Source organism: Podarcis bocagei, assembly GCF_964188305.1.
Source record: "Podarcis bocagei genome assembly, chromosome: 5".
In the NCBI taxonomy this organism is placed as follows: Eukaryota; Metazoa; Chordata; class Lepidosauria; order Squamata; family Lacertidae; genus Podarcis; species Podarcis bocagei.
The window spans coordinates 32,010,988-32,034,155 of NC_138129.1; the positions used below are offsets into that span (position 1 = coordinate 32,010,988).

The 23,168-nt window shown below is 42.4% G+C and overlaps 1 protein-coding gene across 2 annotated transcripts in view; it reads right to left on the reverse strand.

Moving 5' to 3' along the window:
• MYH7B (myosin heavy chain 7B) overlaps positions 1 to 15,903 on the reverse strand; it is a 59,439-nt gene extending 43,536 nt beyond the window's left edge. The window contains exons 1-6 of one of the 2 annotated variants that reach the window (XM_081195948.1): positions 15,770 to 15,903; positions 14,276 to 14,427; positions 12,016 to 12,119; positions 6,233 to 6,376; positions 5,513 to 5,669; positions 2,074 to 2,101 (exon numbers count right to left, since the gene is read on the reverse strand). In XM_081195948.1, the coding sequence (XP_081052074.1) occupies positions 2,074 to 2,101; positions 5,513 to 5,669; positions 6,233 to 6,376; positions 12,016 to 12,119; positions 14,276 to 14,372 (530 nt within the window). In that variant the 5' untranslated portion in view covers positions 14,373 to 14,427; positions 15,770 to 15,903. Of the gene's footprint in view, positions 1 to 2,073; positions 2,102 to 5,512; positions 5,670 to 6,232; positions 6,377 to 12,015; positions 12,120 to 14,275; positions 14,428 to 15,769 lie in introns of those variants that run through there. The other variant, XM_081195949.1, reaches the window with a different exon arrangement.
• Positions 15,904 to 23,168: the final 7,265 nt, after the last annotated feature.

The following is a 23,168-nucleotide window of genomic DNA, read 5'->3' on the forward strand; positions in this document are numbered from 1 at the left end:
ACAAAGAGACATGCTCGGCAGTGGGGGGAGCGAGGCCTCTGTAGGACAAAAGCCAAACATTGCACGCTATCAACCCCTGCTTTACCTAATTAGGCCATGGCCAAAGCTTCAAGCGTCAGGGGCTTCTGGCACTAGACTAGGCTTTATATAGCCTCCTCAACATGGCTGTTTCGGTTATCATGTCTTCCTCCTTCTCACTCCTCTACAATTGGGCCTCAGCCACCCCAACATTCCTCCGCAGCTGTGAGGTAGCCATTTCCTATCCTCCCCTTATCCTATCGGCTGCCTCTTTCTCCACCCCTACTTAGCTAAACCTTGCTCCTTCCTTCAAGACACTTTCCTTCATAGGGCAACCACACCATGTATCTAGTCTCTCTTTTAATCCCACCACCCCACTAGGGATGGAAGGATCTGTCAATTTTTTTGTCCTAAAATCAGTTCTCCACATTTTGCAGTAATTTGTGATTTTTTATTTTTTTAAAAATCCTCATGAAAATCCACCAGCATTTTAGTGCAAATTTACCCCAATAAACACATTTCTGGATGCAGTTTTGACTAATGTGCACATTTTTGCAAGCAATTTTCCCTAGTAAAGTGCGTTTTTTGTTCTTTTTCACATCCATTTTTGCACACATATGTATGTATGTATGTATGTATGTATGTGGGGGGGGGGAGAGAATTTCAAAGCATAGCTGTGTTTCAGTTTGCATATTGTTTTGGAAAGTCTGGATTTGAGAGATTCAGCTTCAAATGAGAACCTGAATACAATTTCCCACCCCCTATCCTTACTCACACATATGCATTGCTCCCCAATTTCTTTGGATGTTGACTCCATGAGTTCTATGTGTTAAAAGTGAAACGGTGAAAATGATATGTGTCACTCTAACAGAGCAATATTTTGCTTGTGATCAGGTGGCCTGCACACCCTGTGACCATCCAAGCTGAACACAACCCACCAGCCACATCAGGCAATGGAAGAAACCCATGTTTTCTTACTGTCTGATAGCAGCCACAATACCAGGTTATAGCAATGAAAACTAGGCAGGGTGACTATACATTATCTGAATACCCATTGCTGGGGAACATGAGGAGGAGAATACTATTGCACCAATGTCCTTGTGAGATTCCCAGAGGCATCCGAATGGCCACATGGGGAAACATGATGGCTGGCTTTCCAGAAGGGCTCATCTCATGTCCCAATATGATGTTCTTAGGGGAACTGTTATGGAACACCTGGCAAGATGCAACACGTGATTGCTGAACAGTGTCATGTTCATGGGTCATGAGTTGTGCAGGCTTGCTTTAGTTTCACTCTGCCATCTTGGGATATTTGCTGTGGAAATGGATTGGTTGAACAGGACCTCCCCCACCCCCACCCCAGTTTTGTGCCCTAGTAATAACTAGACACATTCAAAGAAGCAGACAGGAAATACAAATAAACAACATATGAGCAGCCACACAATGAGAGGAATTTTCTGCCCTACTTTTTGTTGGCAGTGCACTCCTGGAAGGGCTATAGCAGCTGTTAGCTGACATGCAAGAGCCAGAAATTCTGCCATGTGTGTGTGCCTGTGCTTAGGCAACAAACTGAAGGGAGTGTAAAGATCCTACAGCGCAGCCAAACCATTTGGCTTTCTCAAACAGGGAGACAGGGGCGTTTCCTCTGCCTGCAGTTTCTTTTCATGCATAACCAATATTGTGAGACCAGGAAAGGATATCAGACCTTGCATCTTAAGGGCACTCAGAGATGACCTGTTTATTTACATTCGTCCTCATTTCTTTGCAGGGAAATTAAACAATGCTGGCTACTTAATTCACTCTGAATTGTTTGCAGGGAGGATAGATGATGTTGCCTCAAAGGAAGGGTTATCCTACCCTTTCCACTGCATCCTGTCACTTTCTTTATAGCAAAAGGCCACAGCCTTTGTGGTTGCACAAGAGCTCACAGTCAACTATAATTGGACAACTTGTATTTGCCGGTATGTGATTGAATCCCACCGCAAAATAGTTTGGAACTGCCCTAGCTTGCAGGCAATACAAAACAGAAAATGGACTTATAAAGACAGAACTTACGTGATGAGCATAGACTGGTTCTCACGATCTGGAAGACAAGAAGCAGGACTGTTAGACTCAGTTACTTTCAGGCTCTGCCACTGGTTCTTCATACAGTGGTACCTTGGGTTACATACGCTTCAGGTTACATACGCTTCAGGTTACAGACTCCGCTAACCCAGAAATAGTGCTTCAGGTTAAGAACTTTGCTTCAGAATGAGAACAGAAATCGTGCTCCGGCAGCGTGGTAACAGCAGGAGGCCCCATTAGCTAAAGTGGTGCTTCAGGTTAAGAACAGTTTCAGGTTAAGAACGGACCTCCGATACAAATTAAGTACTTAACCCGAGGTACCACTGTATTTGCTTCCAGACAGGCAGCTCCTAGCACAATCTGATCACTGCTTTGCTTTTTCAGTGTTAAGCTATATGAAAAATTGCTGTTGACTGTCAACACTGTCCATAACATCATAGTTTTTGTGTGTGCACATTCTACTAAGGCCACATGCACACCATACATTTAAAGCACTATGGTACCACATTTAAACAGTCATGAATTCCCTCCAAAGAATTCTGGGAGCTGTAGTTTGTTCAGTATGCTAAAAGTCGTTAGCATCCCTACTATATCCCCTACTGTTATCCCCTACTATAGAGCCACAATTCCTAGTTAGCTGAGAAGAGAAATTGATGGTTAAACCACTCTTGAGGATTATATCTCTGTGAGGGGAACAGGGGGTCTTCTTCTTAGCACCAACACTTCTTAGCACCCATAACAAACTACAGCTCCCATAATTCTTTGGAGGAAGCCAATACTGTTTCAAAGTGGTATCATTGTGCTTTAAATGTATGGTGTGAATCTGAACACTTCACCGTCCACTGTAATAAATCTGGCCTTAGTTCCCTCCACTCCAGTAGGCAGATCATGATGGGACTTAACTAGGATTCAACCTGACTATCCCTCCCTACATAGGAAGCCGCTTTATTCTGAGTCACACAATTAGTCCATCTAGCTAAATAGTGTCAACACTGACTAGCAGCAGCTGTCCAGGATTTCAGACGAAATAATTCCCAGCCCTACCTGGAGATGACAGGGATTGAACCAATCACCGTCTGCAGGCAATATCCGCCCTCCCTTCCCCACAGGTGGGCGGGGTTTGCGGCACCAAGCGAGGCTCACCTGGGCGGGTGCCACCCACCTGCCTGAGCTGGCCTTTGACCCGCCCTCGGCCAGGGAGCACAATGGAGGGCCGGGCCGGGGGTGGGCCTAAGGCCAAAGAAAAGAGGCTGACTCCTGGGCTCAAGCCCCTTTTGCTGCTCTTCCTTGATGCCCATGCTGCATAGTGCCGCAGTGACCCATGGCCCTCCAAGGGTCTTGATTATACATGCGGGGGAGAACGATCTAGTGGAGCAAAAAGGCATTGCCCTTACCCTTGCTGCAAGGGCAGATCTAAAAAGCCTGCATGCCTTGTACCCGTCAATGACCATCGGCTGGTCCAGTCTCCTACCCCGTCTTCACTGGAGGGGGGCTTCCAATCCCTCTCGCCTCAATTACGCGGTGAGTAAAATTAACAGGGCCATGCGCAACACCATGCGCCAAATTGGTGGGTTCTCTATCCCACCATCACATCAGATAGAGTTGACCTATTCCAGGGGGACGGGGTGCACCTGACCCCTCTGGGCAATGACTTCTGGCTTGTGGCAAGCCCTTGGGGACCGGATAGATTGCGGGGTTTAATTGGTCCTCGGTTGTGGGACTTGGTGGCGAGGCCCCTTAGGGCCTCGAGTGGCGGTTTTAGGCCTTGGCAAGGTAGCCTTTAGTCTAACATCAAGTTGGGGGGATGCATTCATGCTCCCTCCCCATGCGGCGGCGCTTGCAGGGCCCGTTAAAGGGCAAAACCGGGAGTCCCTGGCCCTAGAGTGGTGGCATGTAGGTCAAACTCCCGGGACGAGGTCAGTGGAAGGGCATGCTGTGTAAGTTTGCGCTTTGCAGTCCCCTCCCACTGGGCCTCAACTGCCTGCATATCCTCAGCCAGGCGGGCTGAGAGGGTTACCTGCCAAGGCCTGTGCCAAGTTTCCCACTTCCAAAATTCAATAAAGTTGTGGCCAATTTGAACCCATACTCTGGTCTCTTGTGTTATCATTTGGGAAAAGGGGTAGGCACCACAGACAGGGTTTAGCGCGTGTGCCCGCAAAGCAGCTGTTCTGCTACTGAGCTTCAACTCTTTTCTTCCAGTCTAGTTCCTTTTTTACTGAATATGCCTGCAGCTGTAGGTGACTGTACTCAGACTGGTAGCCCCTCTGTTTTATCTCAGTGATTCCAGCTGAGAAGGAAATTAGGGCTAGCACTCAGCTGCAACTCAAGTTTATAGCCCTATTTCCATACTTATTCTCCTATACTTGTAAGTACACCGCCCCGCCCCATCCCCATGCTACTATGGTGCCAAATTAGTTTTTGTGGCACTCCCAAGGTCCCCTAAAATTTGACTCTTTAAAAAATTAATTATTATTGTTTTCAGTGTTCCTGTGGTCTTCAGCTTTGATTCTGTGATGCCAAAAAATGTGACACACACACCCTCATGCCCCAAAATATCCCTTTCAAAAAAAGGCCACACACACTTTGGCCACACACACTTTCACATAGGTGTTACCCTCAGTGGGTTGAACACAGGTTAGTTAGCCACCCCTGCCATATAGCAATGCCAAATAAATTCGCAACACATCAAAGAGAACGACCAATATGCAAGGCAGAAGCTCTGCTGATGCAATGGGTTTCCAAGCATACAACAAAACTTCTTCCTCTACCCTCCAGCTTTCTGCATCAGCCCAAGGGAGTTGCGGGACCCTCCAAGGCAGATTTTGTGAGAGCACAGGGTAAGGAAACCATACTGGCGCAGCCCTAGAATTCCAGCTTAACCTTCTTACTTATTTGAATACCATATGCACAGAATTTCTGGTGCAGGGGAACATTCAGACATGCCATCCCTCCCACATCTGCATTCTGAAGTGCTACAGTCCCTTTCTGAACGCACTTGCTTAGGAAGCTAGTAGTCTGCTAGCAGTGCAACATCCGAAGCAGGGAACACGGAAGATTACAGCAGTCTATTGGCATTAAGAAAAACACCACAAGATGCATTTTTCTAATCACCAAAATTTCTGCCATCTTCTCTCTCTCTCTCTCTCTCTCTCTCTCTCTCTCTCTCTCTCTCTCTGTCTCTCTGTCTCTCTGTCTCTTACATTAATTCTCACACAGAGAAACAAGCAGAAAGCATTTAGAAAATTAAGAGCTTCATTGCCTCTGGGACAAAGGACTGTTTTCCTCTCTGTGAGTTTGGTATGCAAGAGAAGTATGAAGGGGATCAAATAAGAGTTGGGGCAACGCTAGGGATGTTTTAATGCAATGGCTAAGACTACGCTAGCTTTGAACTTCCTTCCCACAACAATGAGACAGTGGATAAGATACTTACTACGTAACATGTCGTTGTAGGCATTGTCTGCAATGGAATAAATGTGGGGCGGTGCCTCAGACCTCCGCTTGCCCTTATAGGCTGCTACCACAGGAGCAGTATAGACTGGAAGCCATTTATATGGGTTTATGGTGACACAGAACAAGCCTGAATAGGTCTGAGAGGAAAGAAAAAGTAAAAATACATCACCATTTAGTCCCATTCCGGATGGCACAGAAGATGGCAGCCACCCCACCAACATATTTTGGACTCGTGTGTGATTATTCCTCAGGAACATCTTATTTCTGGCTGTCATGAAGCCTAATATGAAGTAACTATAACAAATGCAGATTAAAAATGCACCCTGTTAAATCTCTTTGCTTGCAACCCTGCTACTGAAACCTGAATTGGAACCTATGCTTGGGAACAAATATTATTTACCGGTACTCACTCTTCTGAGTCATGCAGTATCAATACTTGTATGTAGATATTCTCTCACACACATCTCTGGACATTTTCTAAATGAACATCTAATCAAAGGTACCAAGCAGCTACTCTCTATGTGTCTAGAACCAAAATTTGGGGAACATTTCTAATATAATGGAAGTTAAAGCGGGGGGTGGGGTGGGATTTTGTGACACAAACCTTGCTATTTGGGATAGCAAAAGGATGTGAAATGGGAGAAATCTGTTTTGGGTCTTTTGACTCAGACATTTGACATGGTGCCCTTGTCTTACTTACGTAGATCATCCACTTGGCATAACGCCGTTTCAGGTTATGCAGCACAGAGGCCTCATTGAGATGAGTTAACATAGCCATGTCTTCAATCATGTCGAATTTGGGAGGATTCACTTGTTGAACATCATCCTCCTTTACAACGACAGTCTGCAGGGATTAAACAGAAACATTTTGGTAAAGGGATTTCTTAAGAAATGCTTTCTTTTCTTAACAAGGATGTTGAACTGCAGTGGTGGAATGGAGCAATTTATTCTTGCTTATTAAATCCAATAAAAATGTATTTTGAAAACGAGGTGCAGTTTGTGTCAGATTTTCATATTGCCATCCTTGGTTTTGTTTTCTCTGCTCTGGTCTTATCTTGTGAGTGTAATGAAAGCCTGTAATACTTACTACAAAAAGCAAAGCAAAGGAGATGCTGTTGAAACCCATAAGCAGGAAATAAAAGTGATGGCTTTCCCCTTCATTGAACACTTTTGGTTAAGAGGTATTTAAAAAGTTTGGTCTAAAGGCTGCACTGCCACTAGTCATCACATATAACATTTGGACATTGTGTTTCATGCAACAGATGAGCCATTTGACCCCATAGCAATATCCTCCTATGAAACTTCCTTTGTGGTATTGGCCATACACAAGGAGCACTTTAGATTAATTCTCCAGCTCTTTCTCCTAGACTAGAAATATATGAAGACAGACTCTTGGTCGCAGCACTTTCTTGGGCAAGGACCAGCAACCCAGCTCCACATATGGGACATGGAAGTAAATCCCATTGACTTTCAAGAGTGGAGCCTTAGGGATTTAATAGGGCTTAGTCACATCTTGTCGTGACTCCTGTAATTGCACTTCAATTGCTCCTGTGGTGCAATGCAGCGGCTGCTGTCAAGGGTTTCTATGGATAAATATAACCTAAACAAAATAATATGCCACAGGGTTTTAATCAGGAAGGTTTGAGGTTATTTAGACAAACAGCTGAAGTATACAATTCATTACTTATAATAACTGGAATTAGTTTGATCCTATAAATCTAAGAACTGGAATAACTATCATATTACACATCTGTGCCTGATGAGAATGAATTGCATTTAACAAATGTTAAAGCTCATATGAAAAGAAAGCCTTGCCAGACATGACTAGTGGTTAAAAACATAACAAAATAACCTGGAAGCTTGAAGAAACATAGCTAGGCATTAGAGGAAGTCTGCTGAGAAGTAGATAGCTGGTCCCAAGGACTGAAAACAATATTAGTTATATATCTTATATTGATTTGGTTGGTTATAAATAATTGGATTCTAAGCCATGATGTCGCTAGATCATGATGGTTAACAATGATATTGGAGCCAAAGTATAACATATGCTAAAATGTATTCTTAAAATTCCTATAAAATGTATATCTATATCAACATAAAATGACCTGGAACAAACCTTGGTTATAGCTCATGGTTAGTGAGGAGAGAGCTAAACCATGAGCCCAGACTAAGAAAACATGCTAAATCAAACCTTGGCTTAGCTCAGCACTGTCCAGGTCTAAAAAAGACAAGGGAAGAGCTAAGGGGCTGCGAGCTCCCCTCCAGGACCCCACACATTCACAGTCTTCAGTATGCCCTACTTTAACTTGCTGTGTCATGTGACCCAGCCCAATGTCAAATAGTGTGTTCATAGTGATGGTGGCCGGCCAACCACAGCATGCTCTCCTCAGGGTGATATGCCTAGCCCCTGTTTTAATAACTTGTAGGCACCAGTTGAAGATCCCCCACGGTTTTAATAATACTGTTTTTATCAGTTCATTGCTGGTTTGTTGCTGATGTTTTTATTGTTGGGTGTCTCTTATTGCTGTTTTACCAGCATTTTTGGTTTTAAGTCAATTGCTTTAATTCTTGCTACTAACAAATGGTAAAATAGAAATATATTAAATAAACATCATTGGCTTATTGAATTTGCCCCACAGAACAGTGGCTCTCCGGGGTCTCTGAGACAGGTCCTCCCTTGCCATACTAGGAGGTGCCAAGGAAGGAACATGGGATATTATCCATGCAAAATGTGTGTTCTACCTCTGAGCTCGTGGTTGACATCTGGTGCATTTCCATGGGGAAGAAAATTCTAGATCTGGAGAAGCGTAACCCAAATTAGTGTATTGTCCTAAAAGGTAATGGGAAGTAAGTGTAGCGCTGAATCTACAGGTGCTTGGATCAACAATATATAGGGATGATGATGATGTTGTTGTTGCTGTTGTTTTATTCACCTTTATGCACAGTTCATCAACCAGACCTGCAAGGAAAATCTCAGTACTACAGCTAGGTTGAAAGCAAAAGCTACCTGAAGCAGGAAGCCATTAGCCATCTTGCTGTCACTCAGAAGTAGAAGTTTGAAGTTAAGAGTTATTAGATGTGGAATCAACATCAAGAGAAGGTTTTATGTAAACTGTGCTATTTTTACTGTTGTTAGCCACTCTGAGCCTGGCTTTGGCTGGGGAGGGCGGGATATAAATAAATTATTATTATTATTATTATTATTATTATTATTATTATTATTATTATTATTACTTTAATTAGGACTGCAACATATAACTGATTCAGCAGTTTGATTAATGGGTTCAAATATTTTTAGTGACGATGTACCTCATCTAATTTGATGGACAGCTGATTATAATTTTTAATTCCAATGCATAATAAACAAAAATGCAGATGGCAAACACACCATCTTAAATTAGGTATTTCTTTTTGTCTCTCACCGAGCAGGTCTATTTGGATGTTTGCCTCTTGAGGGTAAAGTGGGGTCCAACGTAGTAATCCCTGCCAGCTGTAGCCTCAGACCTTAATGTGCTGTTTGGAAGGAAGATTGTTCACACATTCAGCTGAATGTGCTTAGAAGTCTTCCTATAACCAGGAACATCAATCACACAGGGTTTCCAATTGCAGCAAGGCATCTAAGTGCTCTCAGCCAATGCACTTAGAATTTCTTTTTGGACTTTCCTTTCCTGAATAATGTGGGAAGGTGAGGGTGGTTTCCGCAGGGCCAACATGTGTGGGGAAGTTGAAGACAGGGCCAGTCCTTGCTCCCCTGCACCTGCTGCACACTTTATCCTCCCCATAGAGGACATTAGCCCAGATAAGGCTAACAGGGAACACCTATTCTAAAAATGTCTGCTGCACCACACACAACCATCATCCCAAAAAAGGGATGATTTTTAATGCTTTTTCCTCACATGTCAATTTAATTGGGGACTGGTTAATGGACTAACTAAATGGACTAATCATATTAATTGACTAAGATTAACTGAGAGACTGACCTAGTGGATTTTTAGCAGCTGCTGGGTTATTAGAAACTATCAAGCGTGCTGCCACCTTGAAGGGCAACTCAATAAAGGCAATAGAAATCAGAGTACAAACTTTATTCCCATTTAAATCAATGTAGCAACTGAGTACTGTGAGTAGATATAGCACCATAGAAATCAAGTGCAGATATCAACATTGTGTTGCTTGCTTATCCACTGCAGGAGCCCTTTTCAAGCATTCAGTCTAGAGACAGTGAAGGTATAACAGAGGGCATTGCATGTCCATATGTCTGTGTATAAGATCTCTGCAGATAATTTAATGAAGATATATGTGTTATGGGCAAAGCCTGTCACTGCAATGCCTGGTTATCCTAGATTGAATGCCTGGTAAGGGTTAGCGTAAACTGCCATAAAATTGCTTTTTAAAAGCCTAATGGGTATTTACAGTACTAGCAGCAGTAGCATCAGTTCAGAATAAATGTTAAAAAATCATTTTGTACAGATATCTTGCTTGTTAAGTCAATTCCCTGAAAAAATAATGGCTGACAATTCTACAATAAATGCATCATTTATAAAAAAACAAAAAACAATTTAGCTGATTTCTATTTCCTGTGTGTAGATTGACAGACCATAGCTTATCTGAGAAGAAAACCTAGCCTATTATTTTTCTATTATTTCCTGAACCAAGCTGGATAATCAAATCCCTTGTAGCAACCAGATAAACAAAATAAGTCATTAAGGCTATGGAATGTTGTCACAGCTGTCAGGTTGAGACAGTTGATTCCCTGAGGGTAAATTAGGGGACAAGGAAAGGTATTTCACTAATTCTTTCAACACTTTTCCTTAAAAGGAATCTTCTTGAAACTATATGCTTGTACTATTTAGAAGGATTGAGTTGTAAGGAAAATTCATGTCAAAGTCGTAAAATTCACCGGCAACCGAACTATTTTTCATTGCCAAGTTGAAATTATGTTGTTCTGCTGTTGAATTAATGTATGTGAAGTCACTCTCATATTTAGGAAAAAAACACTATAAAAATTAAAAGTATATTAGGAGTAGGAGTACTGTTACTGTTACTACTGATATGAGGAGTAGTAGCAGCAGTACTACTGTTGTGAGAGGGAGGCAGGCAGGCAAGGACAGCATCTGCTCCTATTCCAGCAAAATAATTCCAGTATAAATAATTGGAATAAATAATAATTATTTCATTTGACTGTGTAGCAGGTGGTTCTTGCATTACATTTGTTTCTTTGCCTCACACTATTCCAGGATTTTAGTTTATGTTTGTTTTTATTAAAAGATTTGTAAACAGCCATTCAGGACATAAAAGCCATCACAGGCCAGTGTGCAGTTCTCAGGAAAGCATAATGGGTGGGATACAACATTGCACTAAGGAAATTGTTCCATCAGTGTAAGCATTTCCGCTTGCCTGATAGAACAAAATCTCCTTTCCCTGTGCTGTTCTGGGGAAACTTCTGGCCCTTCAGAGCAGATGGGGGGGGGGGCAGCGAGGAGATAGGAGAGAAGTGGAGGGAATTTGTTATGCTACTGCAGGGGTCAGAAAACTTTCAGCAGGGGGCCGGTGCACTGTCCCTCAGACCTTGTGGGAGGCCAGACTGTATTTTGAAGGGGGAGGGGAAATGAACGAATTCCTATGCCCCACAAATAACCCAGGGATGCGTTTTAAATAAAAGCACACATTCTACTCATGTAAAAACACCAGGCAGGCCCCACAAATAACCCAGAGATGCATTTTAAATAAAAAGACACATTCTATTCATGTAAGAACACGCTGATTCCCAGACCGGATTTAGAAGGCGATTGGGCCAGATCTGGCCCCCAGGCCTTAGTTTGCCTACCCATGTTCCTGTGGGTAGTTGAAAATCCATAATCAATCCTAAAGGAGATTCACCCTTTAAGATGAGGAGTACAAATGAACCCTAGAGACAGCAGATTGAAATGTTAAACTCTTAACCCAGCTTTCAAAAAACAACAAAATAATGATGAAGCCACACAAATTTCAAGCCTGGTCTTAACAGGGAAGACTACATGGGAGGGAATGATAATGAGGTTATTTCCCATGCTTGAGGGGTTTTTTTTATAAGACCTCTGAAGGCAGCCTTGCATAGGGGAGTTTTTAATGTTGTTTTATTGTGTTTTATATTTTGTTGGAAGCTGCCCAGAGTGGCTGGGCAACCCAGTCAGATGGATGGCATATAAATAATAAAAACCATCATCATCATCAACCAAAGAAGATCATTGCGCCTCTCTCATGTGATCTGTCTCAGAAGAGTAGTGTGTGATGGAGTCCTGGGAAGCTCCTGCAACATAAGAACCACTTTTAATTCTTGATGATTGCAGAAGTGTCAGTAAGAACTGTGGCCAATATGACATCTTTAATCATATTTCATCTCCCTCCTTTCCTCTGCAATATGCCCTCATGCAGGCTCTCTTTCCTTTTCAACTCCTCCCTGCCACATTTCACTGTCCCCCCCCCATCAGTATGGAATTCTTTTACCTTTTTGTCTTTCGTTTCCACAGTGACTTTGCCACCAGAGGATTCTTTGACTTCCACTTCAATATATGCTTCCTTTTCATCTGGGATCCAGGCCCTCTTCTTTCCTTTATGACCCCCGAAAGAGACAAGAGAAATTAGAGCACTCCGGAAAAGGGAGCAATAAGGGTTACAATTCTTAGTAGTTTCCATACATGCACTTATAAAATTTAGCAGTACAACTGAACATAATAGTATTCTCCTCCTTTCATTCTCCAGCCAAGCCAATGGACCTGGAAATCCTGGGTATTGGAAGCTGATGTTGTGAAATTCTCACACCCACCCACCCATCTTGTTTTAGGATTGATTTGTGTATTTTGCTGCTACCTTATACAGTATGTGTTAAATCATGAATCAAAGGCTAGAGCAGGGATAATTGGGGCAGGGAAGAAGAAGAAGAGTTTGGATTTGATATCCCACTTTATCACTACCCGAAGGAGTCTCAATGCGGCTAACATTCTCCTTTCCCTTCCTCCCCCACAACAAACACTCTGTGAGGTGAGTGGGGCTGAGAGACTTCAGAGAAGTGTGACTGGCCCAAGGTCACCCAGCAGCTGCATGTGGAGGAGCAGGGAAGCGAACCTGGTTCCCCAGATTACGAGTCCACCACTCTTAACCACTACACCACACTGGATATTTAAGCAAGCCTTCTTAACTCAAATTTGTTGCACAATACTGCATAACCATGTTTCAAACTCAAATTTGTAATAATAGTATTCACATATATATTTGTTGAATGCATTTTTACCCTGCCCTCCAGGTGAAAAAGGCTTCTAGCGTGACTTGCAAAGACAACAAATAAGATGTTGGATTAAGTTTTATGGCTTTCTTGTTTTTGCTTTGCTTTGCTTTGCTTTGCTTGTTTTAAATACCCTGGAAGTTATCCAGAAGTCTTAAGATTATAGACGTACCCCACTGTTATATGTTATAATGGCTTATAAATATTTTAAAATATAGATAAAAAATACCAAGTATCCCTCATAATCAATTTTTTAAAAAATAAACTTCCAAAGATTGGACACAGATTTTGAAATCCTGGCCAAATGCATAATTATTTCAGCTTTATCAAAGGCAAACTTGCATTTGCCAGGTAAATGTTTGTAATTAAAAAAATATCCAAGGATGTGTAAAAGAGACAATGGCAGCAGTTATGAGCATAGTTAGGCTGCCTATATCCCATTGACTTCAGTGGGATTTAGGTGGATTAACTATGTGCATGATTGCAGACAATGATTGGCTGCATACACACAATACCTTTAAAATATTCTTTCCTACTGGAGTTTACTCCTCACAGAGTTACTATTCTCAGCAACTCTTAACAAACTACAGTGCCCATAATTCTTTGAAGGGGGAAATGTGTTTCAAAGAGTACTTTAAAGGCATAGTGTGTACGCAACCATTATCTTGAATGATTTCAGAAATGGACTAGGAATTTCTAGAATCAAACACATGGAAGTTTGCTTTGGGACGATCCAGAAATGCATTGTTTCAAGAGATGCTGAAATATAGCAGGTCTTTCTATATTTTTGTTCGGTGACATTTGTCCCTGTTTCTGGATTTGCCTGTGACCCCAAGAGTTGAGTCAGATGGAAAATGTATTTTAGGACAAAGAAAGCAATATTATGTTCCTGCATTCCTTGTGCATTAGCATTGGGGTATTTATTCTGAAACAAAACAGATCACTCCTGTAAATTGTAACAATGGCAGTGAATAGCCCACATGTAATATGATAATGGCAGAGGTGGAAAGAATGAGTATCCATTTCTGGATACTCCTGCAGTCAATTGTTTATCCCTAGTGTGACAGATGGCTAAGAAACAGCTTCCCAAACTAAATTCTCCACAGGTTTCTAGAAAGCAGATACTTTTGTCTCACACAGTCCTTCCAGAAGTACTTTGTTCACGGGTCCAATTTACATATTACAGTAGTGGTGTAATTGTCAGGAAAAACACAATCTCACTAAAGGTTTACCTACAAATTGCAAAATGGAGCTGTATGATTAGTAGAACTTCTATAGTTGCAATCAGATTTCATAAACGTTTGATTCAAATACTCTGAAAGTAATGGGTTTTAATCTGCAGCAACACTGGGTAAACAAATGTTCTCCTAGCAGTGGTTATAATTGCCCCAATACATATAAGCAAACGATAGCAACACTTGAGAAGAAAGTGAGGGAGGGGGTCATGGATACAAGGCTCCTTGAGAACAGTAAAAGTTGCCTTACCATCAAATGGTATATTGTGATATTTTAACATCTCCTCATAACTTTTCCGGAGGTACTCAGCAGCCTCCCCAAACTCAGCCATGTCCAACATAGACATCTTGCCTACTACAAGGAGTAGTGCTCAACAGCAGAAAACAGATAATCTGAACACTCTAGAACGTTGAGAAGAGAGAACAGAAACAAAGCATTAGCCCAGTTAACTAAAAAAAACCCCACAGTATCCCCCCCTTCAGAAAAATGCTCTCCATTCACTTTCTAGCCTATCTAAACATAGAAAAGATTCTTCCAGCGTCAAAAGAAGAATTAGAACTATCTTTCTTTCTTTCTTTCTTCTATCTTTCTTTCCCGGTATGTCCCTATAAGCTTAAGTCCATCAACTTGTACTACATCTAAACAGAATAAATACCTCACTCCGATATCAGCCTACTCCTTTTCTGCTGGGTGAACCAAAGCCAGCTGTCTCTTGGCCAATGCATGCCTCATACATGGCAAATAACAGTTGTTTCAATATGTTCCTGGTACTCTCCATCACACCTTTATTCCAAATCACTGACATAGCAATTTGCTTAATTAATCTGGTAACACAGTGATGGGATGACTTGCTTCTTGCTGAGACGATGGCTTATTTTTACAAGACTCCCTTTGGTCCCTTTACGTGTATGTGTTTTAAATGAGAAAGCAAGAGTGCAAAAGTTCTCTTAATATATATACAGTAGTAGGTGATCATGAATATGCACCCTTGCTTAAGAACATAAGAAGCAACTTGTTGGATCAGACCCAGCTCCAATTTATGCAACATTCTCTACAAAAATCCCAACAATCTGTCAACTTGAAACTAGCCAGTGGTTCACTAGTGGATTGTGAGTTATCTACTGTCCACTCCTGCCATACACTTTTGCAAATTTATATCTCAGAGATAGTTCTCTGCAGATGGTCCCTATGCGTCTACCCTGATTGAGCTAGTATCTGCAGACCTGTCCATGCATGAGTGATAATGTGGATGGTTGGAAGCCTGGCTTTGCATGAACTCTCTATCAAACTAGTGAAGAAGTTTGGTTGATGCACCCATTAATTTGACCAAATAAGAAGACAAGGTTCCATTTAAAATTACAAAAGCGTGGTGAGTGCAGCTAGACCATTGACTCCTGCATGACCACTCATTGTTTTACAAGTGGCTATTGTTGACAACATTCCAATAAAAAGTTGCTACAGCAACAAATAGTTCTCATATTCAGGATCCATGCATGCTGAAACACAACATCAATAACACACACTGTTGCTACTGGCTTTACTGAACTCAAATCTTAATAAATGCACATTATTCTTTTATCTTTCCCTTTGAACTCACCAACCCTGCACCAGCCTCATGAGTTAGCATGATAACCACAGACATCCTGTTCCTTATTCTCTTTTCTTTTCGAAAAGCCATGCTAAGGAACGTAAGGTAACAGCACAGAACAAACATGCAACACAGACATGCTTTTGATTACCAACCTTGGCTACGGGGCTGAGTGACTGTGTGTGTGTGTGCTGTGAAGCCCCTTTTTATTGTGTCCCTCAAGGTCAGAGTAGGGAGAGATATGTCAGAAATTCCCATGTGTCATATCAGCTCCATTGGTGCTGCTGCCCTACTGCCCATAGAGACACAAAAGGCAAACTTTTATCTCTCTGCAAATGCGGGCTGGTTATTTTTACTCCTGTATTGTCAGGCGATTACAAAGGCAGAGAGTGGGGGCTCCAGCTTTGACAGGCAGCACAACCCTCTCTCACAGCCATTCTCTTCCAGAAGAGGAACACCACAAAATGCAATCGCATAATTTGTTCTTTCTGCCCCTTCTGTTGTGATCGTTTCAACTTTCGACCACAGCCTTTGGCCTATACTCTTAACTTTCACGACCAGGAAGGAAATTGCTGAGCAGGATTGTTAACCATCCCTTCTTCAGGGATGCCACCAGGGATCTCAAACTCCAGATTCAAAAATAGTGGCATGGGTGACTCCAGCTTCATTTAATCACAGAGTGTTCGATTCAAAATATATCAAACCTGATTTTCAGTGGGATAAAGAAATGGGAAAGAACAGGGTTCAGTTCCCCTTGTACTTTCTCCTGCTTTTTATTGCTTTATACTATTTTATTTTATTTATTTTATATTATTTATATTTTATTGCTTTATATTAATCAATAAGACAATTTAATATGACACTAATTTAAAAGCTCATGCAAAGGGAACATAAAATGAGGTGGGGAGAGGAAGGGCATAAATAGGAAAGATTTTTAAAATTCCAGCCGGACTCCCTAGCAGCAGGCTGAGGCAGCCGAATCCCGAGGAACAGTGCCCTCACCGACACGCCACCTGCCCCTGCCCCTGCTGGAGAAGTGGGAGTGGTGGCTTCTAGCAAGAACTCTTAGAAATCTTGTGAGATCTTGCTGCCGCCACCACATTTCTTACGTCTCCCCTGGTGGACGGTGCCACACATGGTGAGTGTAAAGAAACATTCTTGGTGACTTCTACACTGCTGCTAAACTCTCTCCCTTTTAAAACTTGTCAAAGCCCAACATCTGAGCATTTTGTAGAAACACTTTCTGTTGGATTCATGTGATTCTGTGCTTGCTATAGCATAGGGATCAGCCACTGGAGGTCTCCCAGAGCAGTAGGAATGGGGGCGGGATTCAGTTTAGTTTGCATTTATAGGTGAACTTTCGGTACTTAATTCCAAATTAATATGCAAACTGAAAACTGCAGCCGAAGATGTGCATATCTCACTAAAATGCCGCTGAATTTTCACAGAAATGCAAAATGCAGTGGAAATAAGAATTATTATGATTATTAAACTGAACTTGAGAGTAAAAAAATGAGAAGTGAAGAGAAACTGAAACTGACAGATTCATGCATTCCTGGGAGGCAGCTTCATAGCAGCAGTGAAGCAAACTCCCAGCCCTTGCCCATGTATGGTGCAGCCATGTGAATGACGCTGGCTGGTACATGTGCACCATGCAGGTCCAGAACTCTACTTAATGCCAGTTTGCCAGCTGAGCCTCATCAACTGGAGTGACAGTGCTGGCAGTCTGACAACAATGGTGGGTCCCTGGCATTTGCAAGGTGCTGACACTGAGCCTAATTCATGCTAAATAATCTGAATGGATCCCAGTAGGTTTCAGGTGTGTGGTGGTTAGCTGCTTGACACAGGACAATTGATATGTCTTATGGAAGCCTAAGGGACGTGGATGGCGCTGTGGTCTAAACCACAGAGCCTAGGACTTGCTGATCAGAAGGTTGGCGGTTCGAATCCCTGCGACGGGGTGAGCTCCCATTGCTCGGTCCCTGCTCCTGCCAACCTAGCAGTTCAAAAGCACGTCAAAGTGCAAGTAGATAAATAGGTACCACGCTGGCGGGAAGGTAAACGGCGTTTCCGTGCGCTGCTTTGGTTCGCCAGAAGTAGCTTAGTCATGCTGGCCACATGACCCGGAAGCTGTACGCCAGCTCCCTCGGCCAATAAAGTGAGATGAGCGCCGCAACCCTAGTCGGCCATGACTGGACCTAATGGTCAGGGGTCCCTTTACCTTTACCATGGAAGCCTAAGAGCTGCTTGCTCCTTATAAACTTCTAGCACACATCTTCGCAAGTGACATTTCCTGAGCCAGTGGGGAGGGGAGGGGGGAAAACAGAAGGACTTTGCGGTGTCTTGGGCATCACAGCTAGCTTTGCCACTGGGGTGGAACTGGTAGTAGGGGTCTTGGCTGAGATGCTTAACTTGCTTGCTTGAATTTGGCAGAAGAGTCTAAATTAATGTTACGTTTTTTAAAAATGTGTTTTGGTTGTTGGCTTTAAGAAGGGCAGGATAGAAAAGCATATAAACCAATACATGTAGCTCATATTTGGGATCTTGAGTTATCTTTGCCAGGAGTACTGCATCACTTAAGGGGCTAATAAATATCTTGTCTCAGAGAGTGCAAGCTGTACACCCTTTCCCTGGGATCATCTATATATTTATGATCATCTATTTATTGCCTAGTCAGGGCCAGACTCCTCAACCTGCTCCTCCTCTTCAGCATTGTAATCTACTTGTTTGTTCAGCCAGACAAAACAGGTAGCAAGGAGGAGGAATAGATGCTTCAGTTGTGCCCAGTGCCCATTAGGACTGGCAGAAAAGCAAGGAGGCAGCAGTAGATAAACTCCAAGCCAAGGGCAAGGCAGAGCCAACTAATTCTAGTCCCCATTCTCCTCCTCCCTGCTGAGACAAAGGAGGAGGCTGTTGACAGGCTGGCCTGGATGCAAGTAAGAAAGCAACAAAGTGGGTATTGGCTCAGAGGTTGGTGGGGTAGTGCCCTATTCACCCAAATGGACCAGCAATAATGAGGAAGAGGAGGAGCAGGAGCTGGTGATAATGGCAGTGAAGTGGAAGACTCATTCAGGGAGAGGTACCCACAGAGAATGTCTTGCCTGGAGCTAACACTGTGCTTGGTAGTGTTTGAATGTGTGTTTCCAAGAGCAAGCTCCTTACAGACAATGACTTAGACATTAGTAGAAGCTGGGCCCATGAAATGCTATGGTTATTAAAGCTAAGGGAGGGTGGAAAATGAGTGGGAGCCACATGCAAGAGCAAGGTACTATATTGTAAATCACTCCAGGAGGCCTCATGATTTAAGTCATATTGGTTTCAATGGGAATTAAGTGCAGCTAACGCCATGATCATTTTAAAAAAGTATCTTTCTAAAGAACATCAGTGGCAAGCTCTTTCAAAGCATGCAACAAACTAGGTGGGATACCCAACCATGTACAAAGGCTTGCAAGGCTTTGGGGAATGTAGAATTCCGTCTCATGTTACACTGGCCTCTCTGAAATCCCAAAGGAGGCTGCTGTGCTATTGCTAATCACCAGAGTCCCCTCCAGAGAAATATTTCTCTGTTAAGAAGCTCTGATAAAAGGCAGGAAGTGAGACGACTGCAAGCTGTTGGGGTCTTTTGCTGATAGGTCCTACCCTCAACACATCACTCCCACCAGTTGCTGTGAGAAGCAACCAAAGCAAAGGAGCTAAATCACAGATTAGATAGGGACAATCTGCAGAGGAACTATTTTGGGCATATTTCCATTTTGCAAGACTAGCCACTTATAGGGAAGTGTTCGAGGATATCACAGTCTTGTGCTGGTTCTCGCACCCAGGGCCACACTAGTGGCAACATCATCATTATCAACAACAACTTTGTTGAGCTTCCTATGCCCTTGAAGCATTGCACAGACATTGTATCAGTTGTGGCACATCAGAAGGTGTTTGATTTTCCTGGACAAGAGTCACTAGCTTCTACTTTTAATATTAGATAAGAAAGTATGAGGCACCTACTAACTCTGAAGAAAAGAAAGATGAGGAGAACCTGAAGAGATCATTCCATTGCTTAGGGAAGCCGATAGCTGATATTGCATGTTGAAGCAGGAGGTTGAACGTCTGAAGAATGTATATCCATATATTCTTGTAAGCAAGAGTGAAAGGTATGGCATGGGTGCAAGACCTACCGGAGATAAGCTGCTGTGTCGATCATGTTTTTGCTAATAAAGAGTTGCATGGTATGAATTACTGCTGGTTCGCTCCTGACATACAGTTACGAACATCTGCTGTTGCAATGATTAAACTAGGGACTCATCCACAATTTTCCCGAACCTGCATTTTGATAGTATTGTGTACCAATTTATTCTTGCAGGTCCAAGAGCTTTTCTCATTGTTCTGCAGCTGTGCTTTGCAAAAATCCAATCTTACCCGCTGAATCAGATCTTAGCTGATGAGCAGAAAATCCAGAGAGAGATTTTGCTTAACCAAGCTTCAGTTCAGCAGGTAACATTGCATTTTCAAAAGGCAAAGCTGTGGAACAATGAGAAAAGCTCTTGGACTCAGAGGAATTAATCGGTACACAATATACGACCAAATTACAGGGAAAGTGAAAGTGTGGAAGAGCCCTAACTGTAAAAGGGGAAATAAATTATTTGAAATTAAAATTATCACCATAGTGGTATCAGAGAATTCATTAGGTTCAAATAATACTAAAGCATGTATTTTATCAGCCTATCAGGTCTATGAAACTTTTAACATGTTGACGTTTCCTAAGATGATTTTTGAAGGCACAAGTGTCTTAAGATGAAACAATCTGTAATATGGGAAAATAAATGGAAGTATCTGTTTCACAGCAAGATCCTGCATGTATCTTAGAAACTGTACACCTATTGACATAAACAATGCCTCCTGCTCCACAGGGCCTCTTATCATTGAGAGGGGTTTTCAGGAAGGATAGGAGGCTGCTCCCTGAAGAATGGAGATGAAAAGCCTTCAAATGCATACGAAATAATGGACGCAGCGCTTTGGATCTCACATTCTCCAGAGACATAGAGACTCAACCAAAAGCTGAGTGGGCTTGGCTAACCAAGGCAATAAGGAATTCAATACAGGCAAGGAAACAGACTGGTAAAGGGGATAGAGTACTCTATTCCTTCTCTGGCCCAACTTAGAAACCAAATGGGTTGCCAATGCAAGAAATCCCATTCATCTGCACCCAGCATAGAAATACAGCAGGCTGCTGAAGTTGGAGTGGAGTAGGAGCTCTCTGTTCCCATTTCTGCCAACCCCCACCAGCCTAGAACTTTTTAGTTTTTTTAGTTTGACAAGCTATTAGCTTTTGTAGGGTCATTTACAATGCTGTCAAGGGGTAATGATTTCTTTATTTAATTTAAATCCCTCCCACCTTTCTGTCAAACAGCCAGTGTGGTGTAGTCAGTTAGAGTGTCAGATGAGAACCTGGGAGATCAGGGTTCAAATGCCCGCTAAGCCATGAGGAACCCACACTGGGTGACCTTGGGCTAGTTGCAACCTCTCAACCTAACCCACCTCACAGGGTTGCTGTGAATAAATGTTGGGAAGGGTAAAACCATGAACCCCACCTTTAGTGCCTTAAAAGAAAGGTGGGGCATATATGTAATAAATAAGTATATATAATGGTGAATACTGGTAGAATATTGGGGGAGGGGGGTTGAATCTGGGTCTCCTCAATCCTAGCCAGTCACTCTGTTACACCACACTAGCTCACAAGGAGAAGATGATTTGGCCCATGGGCCTTAAGTTCCTCACGGCTGTTTCTAGTTAATTCTTGTGACAGGACCCATCCCCTTGGATTCTCAGTAATGTCCTCCATTGTCTTGCCAGAAGAACACGGTGCAAACAGAAACCTCAGCAGATGAAAGAGAATGCTTGAAAAATCGCATGGAACTGCTTTCTAGAGGGATTCTACCATTTGGGTTCCCCTTACCCATTTCATATCAGAGGACTGGAACCTGCATCCTACATCCCCCCTGAGGATTCAATGGGCTGTGGGGTTTTTTATTTTATTTTTCATTTATCCCAAACGGGTGCGTGGCATTTGCTTGCATTGTGCTCCCGAACAGCTGCAGCTTTGAACTGAAGAGGTGTCTGTATTTCATGTACGAGCAAAGTAATCCCCTACATTGTGCACATATCAGCGTGGCAGCTTTAGAAAGCATTGTGGTGAAATACTGCTTCATAAATTAGATTGTGAACTACTTCTGTCCATAACGTGCTTCCAGCATGGCTCCCAAGACTGAAAAGCCATGACTGCGCTTTGTAGTAACGATGAAATAAGATGGCTATGGGTTTTGTTTTTTAAAAAGTTTTATTTCGTATGTAAATTTGAAAGCACAAATAAAAGATGCAAATAAAAAGGAAGTTTAAGGGCTCATTCACACTTACCTTTCCCCCCATGATTTCTAGGCAAAGGTCTATGTCTGAGCATGCTTTTTTTGTCCCACCACTTTCCCCAGGAAAATCCACTCTTTAATGTGGAATCGGAACAAATGGCAATTCGAGTTTTCTGCAGGTTGCAGTGTGCTCTGATTCAGCAGTAAAGAGTGGGCAAAAAAAACCCTGTTCGGACATGTAGCTTTAAAGTGTGCTTAGAAATGCAGCACAAAAAGAAGTCTGGATGAGCGCTAACTGAAAGATTCCCCTGCTTCTGGAATGTTTCCTAGAAATTATCCTGGAAAATATATTGGCCACAATCCATCCAAGGTAAGCTCATTTGAGTGCCATTGATTTAAATAGGATAGGAATATGCTTAAACCTCTCCAGTGGAAATCAATGGGATTTAAATGCATTTAAAAGCCAAACTAGACAAGACAACAGAGATTGCTTCAAAGTTTGGCACGTAGAAGTTTGTGTACACATCAACTCTTTCGTAATCGGGCAAATATAAGTTTTGGAATATTAGGGTATTGGTTTGGAAAATAATGTAGGGGGGAAGGGTGAATCCTGCCCCCACTCCAATGCCATGGTCCTAGTCCAGATCATCGCTACTTGGCAAAAAAATAAAGAGAAAGGAGAGCCAATCCTGGGACTTCATTGTCTCATCTAGTTTGACCCTTAGCTTGGCCATATCATGTTCACTTCAAAGATGCATGGTGCTTTTGTGTTAGTTTGTATAGCCAATATAAAGGGCTGCAGATGGTTTGGATGTTGACCATTGCTACCCATTCTGGTAGGCTGGCCAGATTTCATATATAAAGCCAAGAAGCAGAATAACTCATGTAATGTTTTCAACATCATGACAACTATTCAGCTATTTAACATCATGATAACTATCCAGCTGTTGAATCCATCAGCACACACACATAGATCAACACATGCACACACAGGGAAAGCCTGAAACTGCATTTTTGTAAATATAATGATAAAAAAGATAGGACATAAAATGTAATTTCTAATAGTGACTGGCATCCTGGCACAAAGAACAAGGCTAGACAAGGGCATGGGATTGAATGCTGGGCTGTGGTGGTTGTTTCCTTTTAGGATTGAGAGGAGGGGTTACCGGTACTTCTAGTTGCAGCCAGGACCATCTGTCAA